The following is a 17,910-nucleotide window of genomic DNA, read 5'->3' as shown; positions in this document are numbered from 1 at the left end:
TTGCCCAGTTATGGTGTTGAACTCCTTGAGTACCTCATCCCATAATCTCACTACCTATAGACATTTCCAGTGCAGATGAATATAAGTGCCCCATTGACTGCAATCCCTCTAACGGCCTAGTGACATTGTACCCAGCATGTGTGAAGATCTCTGGATTGATTTTCATGTATTCTCTGTGACATGAAGAAACAAATCACAACAGCTTCATCTTCCAGATGCTGTCCCATTGAGTAGGTGGAATTTCCTTCCCTGTATCTCTCTTCCAAAGTGCCCTCAAGAACCATGTTTTCATGTGTATATTTTTTTTTATTTTTTAAAGAAAATAAAATACAAATAACATACAAAAAAATAAAAAAAAAATGCAAAAACAGATGACTTCCGATCTATCTTCAATCAGTTGTAACAGATACATATAAAGATACCTTGTTCACTAATAAATTACATACTCTCCTTTTTTCTCAGTTAAATAATCTAATTAATCGTCAAAACCCAATATCATGAACAACAATTGAAGAATGGCTGCTAAAACTAATGGACCTGGCAGACATGGATAAGCTGACCTGTCTACTGAGAGAAAAAACAATAGTCACATTTCTCAAGGATTGGGATTCCTTTTTGAGTTTTTTGCGAGACAAGAACCATGTTTTCCATGATATCTTCTGTTAATGCAGAGTATATATTTGAAATCAGCCCCTTCAACTCATCTGCCATAGCCAAAACAAAGTCTCAAAAGGCATGAAACTTCTGGTAGCTTGTTGCTGAATCTCCCTGTTGGAAATAAAATTACTAATCTGATGACCAGTTGACTTTAGCTAATCTATCTGCCAGATGTTCTTCTGTGCATGGACAGGTGTTGATATAGAAGCTGGTACAGTCTGTCCTCTTCTCTACCCCTAAATTGTGCCCCTTTGTCCACATTGTAGAATGGTGGGTGGTTTCATGCAGGTAGCAGAGGTACTTACTTGGGATTAATCTAGATTGTCATAAATGAGCACTCTGTGAATGCATTGCAGAATTTTGTAATTGTATGGAAGCCATTGGAAAGGTTGCACATATAGAGGAACATCCTTTGATCCTTACAGTTCCATCTCCGCCCAAGATTTGTCTTGATTGCCCAGTATCACATAAATGGCACAAGTGAAAAGTTTTGTAATTATTTTTTTAATGTGGAATTCCTCACTCCCGCCTCAGCTCACTTTTTAAATGCAGAGAGGTCTAATACAGAGGACTTTCCAAGCCTTGTTAGCTATTTCACATGTGGTCATTTTAGATAACTTCCAAAATTTGCATTTCTGTTGTCTTTTACTTACTTTTATATTATAAGGCAGAAATAACTTTGGAAAATGGAGCATGACATTCAAACATCACACAGAAAAAGGAGGCTAAATAATCTGGTTCTTCTGCTACAGTCTGTACAATGAGATACTTTTTCAAACAGTGGTGCAGCAATCCCTGCATGCAAATATCCTGTTTTAATCATTCAAGCAGGTGTTAATTAATCATATTGAAGTATTCACATTCCCTTCCACTAGCAGTAGTGTTTTTAATTACAAACTTCACATGAATTGAATCTCAGCTTTTTCCAAGTTGAACTCACAGACTTCAGAACATGGAAGAACTCTACCGGATCAGGCCAGTGGGCCATCTAGTCTAACATCCTGTTCTAACAGTGGTCAACCAGATGACTTAGAGAAGCCCGCAAGAAGGGCCTGAGTGCAACAGTGCTTTCCCCACTTACGATTCCTAGCAACCATACTCAGGTCTCTGAATTCTCTGTGGGTACCGCTGTACTTTTGATGTTGGAGCCTCAGAATGCTCAAAACTGTTGTTTAGTGTTTTCTTTCCCCCAGAGAAAGAGTGAACCTCTGTCCAGTTGTGTTCATTGCTTTTGAGAGTGCATGCATGTCAGGTTACTGCATAGGTCAATTTGAAGCATGGTGTATTTTTCATGAGACATCTAATCATCTGTTAAATCTCAGAGTTGGTGTGTTCTGTAATAGTGTTAACTAATATATCTCTTTTGGAAAGAGAGTTTGTGATTCTCAGGCTGCTTCTGAAGTCTTCCCATGCACATTGCTGCTTTCCAAGAAAGATACATAAATGTATAATTTTCATGTGACACATTCCTACACTTTTAGACACTGTTACAATTTCCAAGAGTGCAGCAGTATCTTTTTCAAACATGGATACAACCTAATAACCTTTCACTTCAACTGAATATTGAGAGCCAAAAAGGGCAGAAGCCTTATCTGTTCTTGGGATTATGGCTCTTCGAAAGTTCTGCATAAAAACAGCTAGATAGTCACTGGCTGGATTTTATTCATGATACTGTAGCAACATTTTTATGTCACAAGAAATTGTTTTATACCTGAGACATAGGCTGTTCCCTTCATGAACCAGCAAAGAATGTGAAAGGTACCTGCAAATGCTTTCAAGATGCTAAAAAGAAAAATAATTTTGCATTATATCTGAATGTTGAACCTGATTATTAAATGCCTGTGTGGCTTGGACTCACAGTATCTTGTGTGGGTCACCCTGTCTTCCCACTCTGAATTTGAATGGCTTTAAAAGGAGATTCGACAAATTTATTTAAATAACAGAATTTGTATATTGCTTAATTGTAAAAAATCTCTTTCATGAGGTTAAAATTATCAGTGGCTACTAGTCATGATAGCTATATATTACCTCCTGTGTTAAAGGCAATATGTCTCTGAAAACCAGTTGGAGAGCACGAGAAGGAAAGTGCTATTATGCTCATGTCTTGCTTGTTGGTTTCCCATAGGCATCTCGTTGGCTACTTTTTGGCAGCTACTGAAGACTTTCCACTTTCAACAAGTCTTTCAAGTAGAGACCGTATCCCACTCTGCATATGTTCTGCAATTGTTTTAAAGATTTTTTAAAAGATTTTTTAAAAAATATGGTTTTAAGATGTTTTATTTTTAAAATATTTTAAAGATGTTTTGTTTTTGAGATGTTTTTAGCAGTTTGTCCTTTGGTTGCCACCCTGGGCTAGAAGTTTAATAATCCTGTCAGAACAGAATGCTGAGGCCTTTGGTTTGATCTAGCAGGGAACTTTATGTTCTTATGTTGATATCTATGTATATCAAGTCACTGCAGCTCCAAATTCCTTCTCTATGACAGGATTGTTGTGTAGTACATAGTGGAGGCTTTTCAGTAATGGGACCTTGTTAATGTATTTGCTAAGGAGACTTCCTCTCAGGGCCGGCCCCAGACATGCTGGGGCCCTGGGACACAAGTCTGCCCCAGGCCCCAGCACTCCCCTTCTGTGATTCGTGGCAGGATCACTGCACGTCCCACCATTCCCTTACTTAACCTACCTTTCTCAGTTGTCCTGCGGTTGCACACACAGCGCTGCCCTTAACAAAGATGGCAGCCGAGGATTCCCTAAGGGCTGAAGCCTCTGCCGCCATCTTGGTTCATGGCAGGGGTGCGTGTGCACAGCACACATATGTGCCATCAGCCAAGATGGCAGCAGAGGCTTCAGCCCCTTAGGGAAACCTCAGCCGCCATCTTCGTTATGGGCAGCGCTGCGTGTGCAACCGCAGAACAAGGTAGGTTAAGCAAGGGAATGGCGGAGCTTCGAAGCTCTCACCCTGCGATCCGCGGCAGCAATCCTGCCACGAATCGCGGAAGGGGAGCAGAGGGGCCCCAGAGGCCCTTGGCCCAGTGCCCCACGTGGCCATCCTTTAGAACCGGCCCTGCTTCCCCTTCTCCATCCAGAACATTTGTTTGTCTGAAGAAAGAGGATTTTTTTTATTTCTTCACACAGTGCCTAGTTAAACTAGAGAATTCGCTCCCACAAGATGGCCACCAACTTAGATGGATTTAAAAGAGGATTAGACAAATTTATGGAGGATAAGACTATCAATGGCTACTTGCCATAATGGCTACTTGCCATAATGGCTACTTGCCATAATGGCTACTTGCCATAATGGCTACTTGCCATAATGGCTATGCTTTGCCTCCATAGTCAGAGGCAGCATGCTTTCAAACACTAGTTGCTGGAAACCGCAGGAGGGGAGAGTGCTCTTTGCACTCAGGTCTAGCACTCAGGGTTTCCCATGGGCAACTGGTTGGCCAATGTGAAAACAGGGTGCTCGACTAGATGGGCTATTGGGCTGATCCAGCAGGCTCTTATGTTCTTAATTACTGCCAGGAAACCTAGCAAGGGAACACTAAACAAAATCTGAAGGAAACAAACACTAAACTTCAAGAGTAAAAGATCTGAGGGAAAGGGTATCTATGACTTGGTAGCTGTAATCCAGAAAGTCAGATCAGAGAAGTTCAGTTCACTCAAAGGAAAGGGCTAGCTCTTGGTCTCAAAACAAGTATTTTCCGTGGGTTGTATCCATCACTGTGCATGCAGAGCTCCATTCTGGAGCAGTTTCTTAGGTGTGCAGGAAGCTTTAGGGGAGAGGGAGGAAAGTATTGTGCAAGCAGAAGTCTGCTGGGCTAGCAGAACAGCTGTGCTAGATAAAACCCTTTTTTGTTTAGTTGAAATGAAAAATTCTTCCTGAAGAGAGTTTTTTAAAATATCTGTGCAAAGTGCTTACTGACATGTTAAAACCCCTGTCCTCCTCTCCCAAAAGAAAAATGCTGAAAGAGATCATATGCTAAAGAAGCAACTGCCTCTCTACATCATAAGAGAGAGTTGGTTTCTAAAGCTACTAAGGCTGTAAACAGACTAGTCACCAGAGCAAAGCATTTCTATTAACCACAGCTGGAGGGGCAGGTTGACCTCCCAATCAATTGCAAAATCTCTTTGAAGCTGAATTTGGGGGGAAAAATGCACTCAAGCACATGCCCCAGTTTTCAGAAGAGAGATGTGGAGATACACTGAAATTGGCAGAACAACGAGTGTCTTTTTACCCTCGATCTGTGTTTCAGAGTCAACATATTATGGTGTAGCCACAGGCAGCTAAGGTTGACAATGCACAACTGAACTGAATAGCATTATATCTCTTGCACCTGGATGTTCTATGTTGCTGATAGGCCTTGAATGACTTATTAATTGCTTTTACATCACCTTTGCCTTTAGCATGTTACTGTAGTAGGTAATGTTCTACTTTTCATGTTCCCAAATTTGATTTTAAAACATTAAAGCTTTAATATAATAAATATTGTAATAATTAAAAATCGCTGTTCTTCATGACAGCGAGTGTTTATTTTTGCTAAACATTGTATCCAATTCCTTCAGGATGCTCATAAAATCATTTTTGTTGAGGTATTATAATGTGTAAATGCATTATAGTCTTCCCAATTAATTGGCTGATTTTAAACCCAGATAATGTGATAAAAGTGTGTTGGCAGTCCTAAAATCGAACTTCTAAAATTCAACATTTTTAAAGCTCAGTAAGTGCTGGTACAGGTTTTTATTTATTATTACATTTATAACTCACTTTTCCTTCAAGGAGCTCAAGGTGGCATATAAGCATTGTTCCCCCCCCCCAATTTTATCCTCACAACCCTGTGGGATAGGTTAGGCTGAGAGACAATAACTGACCCAGAGTCACCCAGCTGGCATTTTATCGTTAGAAATGGATCCATGTCAAAGATGTTAGTGTGTTCCAAGTACGGTCCCATCATGAACCACTCATTACACTTGATACACTTCAGTAGTGTGTCAATGATGTGTAAACACATTTGACTGGGGGTTCTCCAGTGCATTTTTCCTCTGGCATACTCACACAGTGGAGTAAAATGCATGTCTGACTTGCTAGCTATGGAGCAGAACTAAGGAACACACTAAATCTCGTCATCAATAACAGACAGTGTGGTGGGGCAGAGGTGCTGACCTGGCCTCCAGCAGCTGAGTCACTGCTGTTTACCAGAAGGGGAGGGGTGAGGTAGTGGCGAGGTCAGTGTGGTGCAAATGTACCAACTGAGCCAATCCTGTGCTCCTACCAGTGCGTTTGCACCATGCCAACCTCTCCACTGCCTTGCCCCTTTCTCATCTGGTAAGTAGCATTGATGTACCTGCTGGGAGATGAAGTTGGCACCTGTGCTCCACCATGCCACCTTCTACTGCTTTTAATGGGCAGTGTAAAGTGTGTGAAGGGCAGTAGTATAGCAACAAATTCAGAAGTGCAGGGTCCCTTCATGTTAGTCATAGCCACACACCCTCCCTTTTTTTTGCTGCGGGTTTGGGAATGTAATCCTAGTTAATGCCTTCTCCCACGTTAGACATCCTTAGGAGACAATAAACATGAAAGAGGAGAGTGTTAGCTACAGAGAAGACTTCTCAGTGGCTGACTCACCCTCCTTTCATTCTGATTAGCTCCAATCAGCCAGAAAGGTCAAAGTAGCATGTTAGAAGATTTTTCTCAGTGGTTAAGACACTCCCCTTTCATGCTGATTGGCTCACAGGATGCTGGAGACACAGGGACCCTCCTGGGACCCTGCTCCCAAAAAAGTAAAGGATCTAAGACCGCCTGAGACCCTGAACGACAACACCCCTGGTGAAGGGGCTCTTGATCTAGGAAGTGGAAGTGCAATGGACAAAGTGCTAAATTACCATGTGGGCTGTGTAGTGTCTGTCAAATAAATATGGACTTCCCACCCCTTTCCCATTTTCTCTTTCAGATACAAAAAGAGGACAGCTTTGTGGATGGCCCCAGAGTAGGCCAGATGGAACAGGATACAACCAACCATGTTGAAGGCAATAATTTGAGCCCATTTCTAATACCACATCCTTCTCATGTTTGCCAGGCAGAGCCTTTGTCAGTGAAGCTACAGAATGGAAGCCCATCAGCAGAGAAGGCCCATGTTGAAGTAAACGGCAACCACACATGGCTGCATTTCAAGGCCAGCTATGGAATGAAGCACTCTGTGAAAGGAAATGCCAATAATAGAATAAGCCCAGACCTTCTGCAGGAAAAGAGAGATTGCAGCAGGTATATGCAAAATGGTGGGATAAAACGCACTTTTAGTGAGCCTTCTCTGTATGGGCTTCACCAGAACAAAAAGCTTAGGCAAGATGAAGAAGCAAAAGAAGCCTCTTTGGATGGCAGTAATCAACCGGGTGTTTCTAAATCATGCAGGGAAAAGGACTTGGTGGGTTTTAGAATGGATACAAATGAAACTTCAGTTCTTATACAGTCCTCAAGAAACAACTGTGGTGCTTCAGAAACTCCTCATGCTCCTCAGGTTCAGAATGAACAGGAGACCGAAAACGTGAATTGCCACAGCAAGGACATTGTCTTGCTATACAAGAACAAGGCAGTGCCAATGCTTAATGGTGCTATAGTTTCTGCCTCTTCTATGGAAAACATGCATGGTGACCTCCTGGAGAAAACTCTGTCTCAGTATAATCCAGATCATGTTTCCATTGCAATGCAGAAAACCACATCTCTTACAAATGCCATAAACACTCGGGCTACTAATGAGTTAACTTGTGGCACGCCACCTTCATCCCATACCTCAGGGCAGATCAGCTCCCCACAAACCTCAAACTCTGAGCTGCCTCAGGTGCTAGCTTCTGTGGCTACTGAGGTCCACAGTGCAGAAAACTCCAGTAAGGCATTCATATTGCCAGCATGCTATTCTTTTCAGAATCCAGAACTACAGTTAAAGCAGCAAAACTCAGAAGATGCGCACCAGTCCCCTACAGAGAATACTGATGTTCCCATAAACATGGGGCAGGTTCCCAATCAAGATTTCTCACTACCCAGTCAAGATTTCTCACTAACTCCCAACGGCAACTTGAAAGCTCAAAACAATAACTCAGAAAGATTGTCAGAACCAGAAGAAGAAAATGGTGCTTTGTTTCAACAAGACTCCCTGTTCAAGAAGAGTTATTTCAGTTCACCTCCTGTAACAGCTTCTTCTCCAACTCCAGAAATAAATAGTATTCTTTCCATGGATGTCTCAGAAGGGCATAACCATTATGAGATCCAAATTCAAGCAGCTCATTTGAAGGAAGAGAAGAATGGAAAGCATCAGGAAGCTGAACTTGCAGCACAAATTCCTGGCCTTTGCCAGCAAGCACTTAGTTCTCAACAGGGTCTTCAACAAGACGTTCAGGTTTCACAACAGACAAGAGATGAAACAAGAGATCTGATGCTATCTGCTATGGCATCAGGCATCAGGCAACAATATCCTGATGAAATGCAGTCAAAACTGGAGCCTCAAGTTCAAGGTCCACAAATATCAGGAAGCAGAAAAGAGTTGCAACAACATTATCAACATCTCTTGGGCCAAATTAACCAGGAGACCCTTGCTTGCAATGAAAAAGATCTGGTGAAAAATCAGATGCAGCAGCCACACACCCGCTTACAATCTTCTTGGACAGGAATGACTTCCCCACATTTTTGCCCAAGTGAGTCTCCCCAAAAATCAAATGAGGTGCTCTTAAGGACAATGCTTCAGCTCCAGTCAAATTCAGCTGAGCAGTCACATCCAAAACAATATCCTGGGAGCCCTGATACAACAAAAGGATTAACAGCACAGACCTGCTACCAGAACATTACGCAGTGTGAGCAGATACCAGCACTATACAAGGATGAGGCAACACAACTGCCACCTCATCTTACAGCTGACCAGCAGGTGCAATTCCAAAAGCACTCACCACAGTCTACAAAGATGGGTACTCTGTTGAAATCCCATGAACAGCAGCAAAATGCAAAGCACTTTCAGTTTCAGCCACAAGCCGAACATCACACTGAGCAGTCTTTGGAGGCACAGTTAAAGCCACAGCACTTAAATCCTCCACCACTGGAGAATGAACAGTTCCTGCGTTCACATATTTTGCAACAGATGCTCCAGACCCAGCCAACTCAATTGCCACAGAGTCCACAACTAACCTTAAGCTCCCAGCAGCATGCATTGCAAATGAAGAACAGAGAACTTCCCCAGACTTTTTCCCATTCCCACAGCAATCAAGACCAGCAACCAGAAGAAACATCATTCAATCAGCTTAAATTAGAAGAATGCTTTGAAACTGCAAACAGTTACTTCAAATCATCAGAGTTCCCAGTGCAAAACTCCCAGACCAGGTCAGGTCAGGTGTCAGATAGGAACAATAAAGATTCCCTTTACAATCATGCTTTCAGAGCAAATACTATTGTGAAGCATTCCTGCCCAAACAACATGCACTTAGTCTCTGAGAAAAAAGAAAACCCTATGAATGCTGAGCTCTTTGCAGAAAATGTAACTCATGACTTACAGCATATGCAGTATTATCCAAATAGTGTGGCTCCTAAACAAGAAGTGCCCCAGTGCTTTCAGGAACAATTTCCCCAGTCTCCACCAACTTCAGGTATACAACTACCCTTTCAACCAACACAGAGATACACTAATTTGGCCAGCAACATGTGTAGCCAGCAACCTACCCAGATTCAACAAAGGTACTTGCCATATAATCAGCAAGCAACAACCCATGCAGTAGATCAGAGAGGGTGCCATATTCCATCCCAACCTCAGAGGGATTTTCAAAAGCATGCTGCTCTCAGATGGCACATCTTAAACAAACAAGAACAACAAAATAAATCTGATGCATGTCACAGTATGGGACATAAGCCTATTAAAGCTGAAGCTGGCTCCAAGTTGAATGTCTGCATCCCTCCTTCAGCTGGGCAGCTGGAGAACAAAACATGGAAGAAAACAATTAAACAAGAGATTCAGCACTTTGGTTGTGAGAACGTGCAACAAAAGAGTATCATTGAAACAATGGAGCAGCAGCTGAAGCAGATTCAGGTCAGAACGCCCTTTGATCATAAGTCCCTTACTATCAAATCACCAAAACACGTGAAAGTTGAAACTGTGGGACCCATCACTATTCTGTCAAGAAATTCCACTGCAGCAGATTTCAACAGCCACACAGTCTCTTTAGATCAACAGGCCATTCATTGTAATGAAAAAACACCAACCAAAAGAACTGCTGGAACAGCTCTCAATCATTTTTTAGAGTCACCTTCCAAGTTATTAGATACTCCTGTGAAAAACCTACTAGATACACCTATCAAAACCCAGTATGATTTCCCGTCATGTAGTTGTGTTGGTGAGTTGAGTTTGATGTTTCTGGGTTGTTGTTTTTTAAAAATGAATAGGATATATGCTATTCTGCTATAACTTACTAAGGGCTCATCTACACGGTGATTTAGTGTGTGTTTGGTGCTACTCACATCTCTTTTTAATTTGACATTACTGGTAAACAGAAGCTATCACGCGGTTTTCCACGTGTAAATCTATACTAACCCAATCCACTGATAATACGAAAAGTTTAGAACAATACGGCTCCACTCCACCCCACATATCTTTGCAGACAGTTTGCTTCAATGGTTTTTAGTGGGCGGGTGAATTGTCACTTTCAGCTACTCCCCTTTCTTCACCCACAAACTCTCCCATGAATTCCATTTTATTTCTAATTTATCTAGCAACTTCTAACAGTTCTGTCCTCCCCCCTTCACCATTTCCTGCAGCTCTCCCTTCTTTTCTCCCTTTCTCCCCGAGTAAATTTTCTTCACTCCTTGCAACAAGTGATGGGAATTGCCATTGAATTTTATCATTCTTTCTCGTATTCTCAATCTTTGCAGAGAGAATTTTGGAGGGAAATCTCTCCATGCCTTGTTTCAGATTTTTTTCCTAAAAAATCTAAGTGGATTTTTTTAAAAAAGTCACCTCAAAAATATTGATATCAATATAAATATTTTAAAGAAAATATCAATATATCAATATTGGTATTGATATTTTGAGAAAATACCAATATTGATATTTTCTCAAAATATTGATATTGATATTTTCTTTAAAATATTTATATATTTGTTTTTCCAGCGGGAAAAATTAACTCAGAAAAAGCAAGGGGCAGCAGAGAAAGGGGGGGCAGATGACCCCACTTCTTTTCAACCACCAAACTTCAGGAAGCAGGAGGGAGTGGAAATACTGCACAGGTCAAACATATTTGCACATGCGCAGTAACTGAGCAACCGGAGGGAGTAAAAATGTAAAATTAGAGGGGGACCCACAAGGAAACAGCAACACTAATCCTTCCCAGAGGAATGCCTACTTGTGTGAATGGAAAACAACGGATTTGAAGCTACCATTGATCTCGCAGTGTGGATCTTGCAAAATCTATTACTATGGTAAAAGCAGTGTATTTACTACGAAGAAATGCTCTCATGTGGATAAGTCCTTGATCTAACCAACACTCTTCCTAAGGCCGACCTCCCTCCCTTCTACTACAGGGAAGACTTTCTGGCCTTTGAAAATACATTTGAATATCCAAAACTGCATTTCTCAGAAAGAATTTTCTAAATAAGAAATTTCATCCTGCTAAGAATCTCTGGATCTTGCAGTTCCACCCCACCCGTCTTTCAGGTTCCTACATGGAAATAATTATGAGTGAATGGGGATATATTTATTTGATGAATATGGAGTCATCCTGACTCCATGATCCACCTTCCACTTTTGTTTGGGAGTGGATCATGGGTGCCACATCTTTCCAGAGGTAAATATGTGCATAAAACATGGGTGGCTTGTTGCATTCTGAGCACAGTATATTTGGGTGATGAAACAAGGTGGAGCCACTATGCACCTCAGACCCTTGTGGGTATGATTTCTCCCCAGAAGTGGTGTCACCTGAGCACGGCCAGAAATGCAATGCACTTTCCTAGGCAAAGGGGAGAGATGGAGAACTAGATTTTTGAAAAAGCATGTGGAAGTGAAACAAACAAAATTGAATCTTATTTTGTAAGGGTGAATTGGGACACTGGAAAGCATTGCCACAGAATAACTTGAGCTCATACTGCACATGGTGGCAGGGATGTCTTCATAAAAATGTCTTCCCTAGCCAAATGTAAAACAAGGTAGAGGTGTGATGTAATGTAACAAAAAGGTGCAGGGGTTGAAGGTTCTGAGCACTTCCCCATCAGCTGGCTTTCCTTCCATAGCTGCTCCTCCACAGCACCTTTCTCCCAAGTGGACTCTCTTTCAGGAACCTGTCTAAGGGTGGGCTATGGACTATGAAAGTTAAGAGCAGTAGGGCAAGTTTAGCATTCTTCCCCCACCCCACCCACCCCAGATGTTCCATTGGTATATCCCCCACACTTCATCTCAGATAGGACTAGAACAGATCCACATTTGAAAATATGCACAATTTGGGCCTGAACAATTGCTATTCATGTATGCACTATAATGAGAATAATGTACACAGATGCAGGAGAACCTTTAAACTATTCCCACACTGTAAAAAACTTTTGTTCTGCCTTTATAGAACCATTCACATTGAGAGATGTGTATTTTCAACAGATACTTTAAATGATTTTAACTGAACTCAGTTTACATTTTTCCTTTTAAAAACTGGAACTTAGGGTACCTTGTCTCCCATACGCATCTTAACCTCAGGTTATTATATATATGAATAACAAGAGATATGGCAAAGCTAAAAGGTTAATACTAACAATGAAAATCTGGATTCACTCTCATCTTTTAATTATGATTGAACCAGATGTCATAAAGCAGAGGTGAGGAACCTATGGCCCTCCAGATGCTCTTCTTGGACTCCAACTCCCATTAGCCTGAGGCAGCATAGCCAGTGCTCAGGGTTGATGGGAGTTGTAGTTCATCAACATATGAGGGTCATAGGTTCCTGTATTAAAGTCAAGAATATGCCTTGTCTAATCTTCTTCCATTATTCATTACATGGCAATAACTTGCCTTGATTCCTGATGGTAATAGGAACAGAGAAAATCCTAACCAGCCCATGTTACAATAACTGTGTTAACTGTGTTAACCTTGTAAAAAAATTCTTCCTCTGCCATTACACATTAGAACAATGTGCTACTTGTGCCCCAAACATTGCTCACCATCTTGTTTAGTGCACTAACCTATTTCCTTATTACTTTTAAAAGAAGGGGGGGACTATTGCAAAGTGAAAATAAGAGGTCTTTCCCACCCCCACCCCCCATTATCAGTCCATGAATAATCTACTACACAGATGACCTTGTGTAATTGGTTTTTCTCTATGTGTAGTTCATACAGGTCTCGTAACAGACCTCATTGAGAAATGTGCCCTCAAGTGATCAGAACAGATGTATAAACTGAACTTAGTCTTTGTTGTGACATTTTTTAAGATATCTTCAAAAACGTACAAATATTAACCTTTTCATTTAAATCTTCTTTTAAACAGAACAGATTATTGAAAAAGACGAAGGCCCCTTCTACACCCATCTAGGAGCTGGTCCTAATGTGGCTGCTATTAGAGAGACAATGGAAGAACGGTAATGAATTACCAAGGCACACAGCAGATTAAAATTTCTCATTTGTGCATGTCAGAATTTTTTTCCAGTCATCGCACACAAAGAACACCACAGTTGCAAACCCAAGTCATTACTATTAAGCTGGTTATTCCAGCATTGCCAACACTGGGCACTGTGCTATTCACTGGAGGACTACAATATTTGACAGGTCTGCTGGCTTGCTGTCTGAAGCTGCCCATTCTGAAGCAGATGCCAGCAAATCCAAACAGGAACAGCCTGCCAAATAAGAACGTTGGCAGTGAGTGTTAAAGCAGGGAGAAACCTGGTGTTCCTAGTAGGCCCATGCATGCCAAGGTACATAAGGCAGATGGCAAAAGGCATATGTATCTAAAGAAGAAAAAACTGAAGCATGTCCCCCCCCAAAAAAAACAAAATTAAGGATTTTTTCCCCTTTCTTTTTTACATTATGAAGTGTAGTGCAGTCTATTGAATTCCACATGGGAATAAATTTCAACTTATTCCACATGGGAATATGTTATCCAATTTATTGCAGTTAGTCCAATTTATCCAATATATTCCACATGGGAATAAGTTTCCAAGCTTTGGCTTAGATAATTAGTTCTACAACATAGTATCAGTTTTTGCAGCACATTAATCTGATATGCAGAGGTGCGGGTTTTTTGGTTCTATATTGTAAGAACCAAGTGGCAGTCAAACAAATAATATGTGCATTTTGTTATATATGCGACATGCATAATTTGCTGAATTGTGGACTCTTGGTCTTGTTTCTCTACAATACAAATCTCTCATATTTTTAGAGGGCCTTCATTCACCCAGCAGCATGTGTTTGAAACAAACTGGATTGGCTGTGTGAATTACTATTTTTAAAACACACACACACACACATACTATAAAACCTTACAAAAACATGAAAAAATCAATTACAAATTTAAAGCACAGTTCACCCTTTCCATTAAAATTATTTTAAGGTCCTTGCCTACTTTTATTCTGCATACTTATATTACCTTATCTGTTGGATATGATAACACAGTAGATCGTGTGATATAAATTACTAGAGTCACTTTTGAGGAATTAGTTCAATATTTAAGTTCATTCTTTCTTATGTCTGCTATACTAAAAATGTGATACAAATATGCTCCTAAGACCACACCTTTACTTTTTTTTTCTGCAAGGAGATTACATATGTGTGTGTGTATGTATTGGCTCTTGTGAAATCTTTTTGAAATATTGTGGATATACATAGTAGCTACAAGTAAAGGATGTGATTAGAGGAAGAGTTTACAAATAATGTCACAAAGCCTATCTCTGCTGTGTATACTGCATGTAAATCTATGTTATTAAGTTCAAACTTTTATTCTTACTTTATTCTTTTACTTGGATTTTTGATGGGGTTTTTTAAAAAAGGTTTGGACAGAAAGGCAAAGCCATAAGGATAGAAAGAATTGTCTACACGGGGAAAGAAGGCAAAAGTGCCCAAGGATGTCCTATTGCTAAATGGGTAAGAATTGTGTCCACTTGGTCATATAAAATATCTTGTCCAGTTTGACAGATAAGACTAGTATTTGTTAGCTGTAATTATGCTGGGCTTTCATTAAGAGTATATGAAATCACTCTGATTTTTTTTAAAAAAATTCTGACCTAGGATAGTTTTTAAAGAATGTATTATAAACTTGAAATGAATGTATAAATAAAAAATACCTAAAGATAAACAACGGGTTGTATACAACTAAGTTCTACTCAGAGTAAACCCATTGAAATTAAGGAACCTAAGTGACACATATCCGTTAGTTTCAATGGGCCTACTCTGAGTATGACTCCCACTGAATACAACCCTGAATCTCAAAATTTGTGACTGCCCAGTTATGCCAAATTCTGCAGAAAATGTATGCCAAGATGAAAAGGAGCCTACCAATAGTATCAGACTGAGCTAAGAAACGTATGTTTTGAAAATGTACCTCCGTTAGAGGCCTCCCAAGCTCAGTAAATGTTTTATATTTATTTAGGCTGGTGGTCCATCTAGCTCAGTGTTGTCTACTCTGACTGACAGTAGCATTCTAAAGTCTCAGGCAAGAGTCTTTCCCAACCCTACCTGGAGATGGCAGGGATTGAACCTGGAGCCTTCTGGACACAAAGCAAGTGCTCCATCGCACAGGCAGACTGGACATGAGCATAAATGTCTTTTTATTTAAAGGGGGGAAATGCTGACATTCCATCATCTTTTGGATCTCACTAAAAACCAGAAACGTGTCTGGGGGTGTATTTGCTGGGTATGCAGGTGATTCGTAGAAGTAGCACTGAAGAAAAACTCCTTTGTTTGGTACGGGAACGTGCAGGCCACAGCTGCGAAACAGCAGTGATAGTAGTACTCATCTTGGTGTGGGAAGGAATTCCGCAGAGCCTAGCAGACAAGCTGTATTCTGAACTCTCTGAAACGTTAAGGAAGTATGGCACGCTCACAAACCGCCGTTGTGCTCTAAACGAAGAGTAAGTTAAGTATGTACCTGTTTCTCTCAAAATGCAGTCTAGCTATGGTTTGAACAGCTGGGTTTAGTGAACAGTAATTCCTGCTAATGTTATGCATCTTATATTCTCATTTTCATTGTTAGGCTGGCATAAGTCATTGGTCTCACTGAAGTTGTTCTCCTTACATTGTTGGTAACAGGAAGAGTAATCTTGTTTAAAGGAGAGCCCATTTCACTACCCCCCCCCCGGATCGCCACAGTTTCCATCACATTCACTTCTGCAGCACACATGGTTTTTTATTGTGCAGTGAAAGTATGCGTACATAATGTGTGGTGTGGAGTCTAGTTTCATGCCTATCATGATTCTCCTAATGCTCCTTTATTGATGTACTTGCAACAAACTCTTCTACCCAGTGTATACAGTACCATACTGATAGAAAGCTCTATCCATAATGCCTAGCTCATTGAAGTTACTTAGTTGTCATTATGAAAATAACTTCTCTCCCGTTGGGTGTTCTGCTTTTTCTGTAATTATCTTAAGGACCCATCTAGTCTCATGGAAATGCCTTCTAATAGAGAGGTAGATGTAAATAATTAATCTGAATTAGCCTTCAGGATGTATTTTATACGTCTTCAGCTCCCTGAATAGCTGCACAATGTTAGTGAAGTAAGAGGGCTTACTGGATAGCTCATCCGGCCATAAGTCTTTGCGACTTTTGAGACATATTGCAGCACCTTCAGACAGAACCAAAACAGACACTAATAAAGACACCCTGTATACAAAGTACTACTTTTCCAAAGTCTGTAGTGATGACATAATAAAAATTGTGCTGCATTAGGTCTTCATGACTATCCCTTGTATACAGGAGTTTTGTGAATACATAGGCTTGGATCCAGAATAGCATTTCCACAAACAGAAGGGGCATTTTGATGCAGCAGATCCTCCTGCTGATAGAAGGGGATGGAGGTGCAGCTAGTGCCCGTGATGTTCTGGGTGCCCCCCCTGAACCCTTTGAAGTAAATATGGGAGGCTGAGGGGTTGCAGGAGACAGCGAAAATTACCTCCATGCACTTCTGTCAGCAGGAGCATTTAGTGAGTGGTGTTCCACTCACAGGATCTCTCTATTGAATCCATAGAACACAAGGCCAAGTTGAATTCATTTGGGTTTGGAATTTAAAAAAAAGTTGTTTACAGCGCAATACTATTCATGACTACTCAGAAGTGAGTCCTGTTGAATTCAGTAGTACTTGCTCACAGGTAAGTATGTATAGGATTGCCTTAGTATGAATCACAGGTTTTCAGAAGCTTGTAAGGAGCCCACTTTCATATGCTTTACATACAATATCGAAAGTTGTTGTCTTGCTTCTGTAACGAATGCCTGATGATCAAGGTTTAACACCAGTGATTGACTTGAGTTTCAACCACTATTGGTAATACCAAAGGCTTTTCTTAGAAGATAATCAGTGGGCTCCACCTTGCTCTGATTGCAACATCATGGCCAAAACTTTCTTGGACACAGCAACCCATAGTCAAATGGTATCTCTCCTTTCTAGCTAACTTTAATTGTCTGTTGAAGTGTTCTGTGGAGGAGGGGATGTTGTGTCTTAAATCCTCATCTCAATCTCGCTTAAGTTTCTAGAAGATAATGTTGTGTTTTCAGTATCTACATGGTGGTGTTGGGCTTAGTGAGTTTATCTGCAAAAACGTTATGATGTGTAATTTTTCCAGGCAGTGGTTTTTCACATATGTCCTTGCTGTAAATGTCGTTCTCTTCTTTCTTAGACGCACTTGTGCATGCCAAGGTCTGGACCCTGAGACTTGTGGCGCGTCTTTTTCCTTTGGTTGTTCATGGAGTATGTACTACAATGGGTGCAAATTTGCCAGAAGCAAGATCCCAAGGAAGTACAAACTATTGGGGGATGATCCAAAAGAGGTAGGACTAAAAACAATTTCTATTCTAGTTGTGTTGATGAGATCTTTTCTTTTTAAAATGTCTCACAGGGACAGATGATTGACACTCTTGAGTTTTATCAAGAGTGGATTACTGTAATGCACTCTACGTAGGGCTACCTTTGAAGACGGTTCGGAAACTTCAGCTGGTGCAGAATGCTGCGGCCAGAGTTCTTACTGGGACAAAGAAATTTGACCATATAACACCTATTCTGGCCCAACTGCACTGGCTACCAATATGTTTCCGGGCCAGATTCAAAAT

At 40.8% G+C, this 17,910-nt stretch overlaps 1 protein-coding gene across 1 annotated transcript in view; it reads left to right on the top strand.

Moving 5' to 3' along the window:
* The window catches only part of TET2 (tet methylcytosine dioxygenase 2), a 107,980-nt gene that overhangs the window by 70,189 nt on the left and 19,881 nt on the right, over window positions 1–17,910 (top strand). Inside the window, exons 2-6 of the mRNA XM_061585490.1 lie at window positions 6,604–10,018; window positions 13,145–13,235; window positions 14,640–14,733; window positions 15,511–15,719; window positions 17,481–17,631. Of these exons, the coding sequence (XP_061441474.1) occupies window positions 6,649–10,018; window positions 13,145–13,235; window positions 14,640–14,733; window positions 15,511–15,719; window positions 17,481–17,631 (3,915 nt within the window). The 5' untranslated portion in view covers window positions 6,604–6,648. The remainder of the gene's footprint in view (window positions 1–6,603; window positions 10,019–13,144; window positions 13,236–14,639; window positions 14,734–15,510; window positions 15,720–17,480; window positions 17,632–17,910) is intronic.

The sequence above is a fragment of the Rhineura floridana genome, chromosome 9 (assembly GCF_030035675.1).
Source record: "Rhineura floridana isolate rRhiFlo1 chromosome 9, rRhiFlo1.hap2, whole genome shotgun sequence".
Lineage (NCBI taxonomy): Eukaryota > Metazoa > Chordata > Lepidosauria > Squamata > Rhineuridae > Rhineura > Rhineura floridana.
Note: the sequence above shows the minus strand (reverse complement) of the source record. Positions and strands in the feature narration are given on the sequence as shown.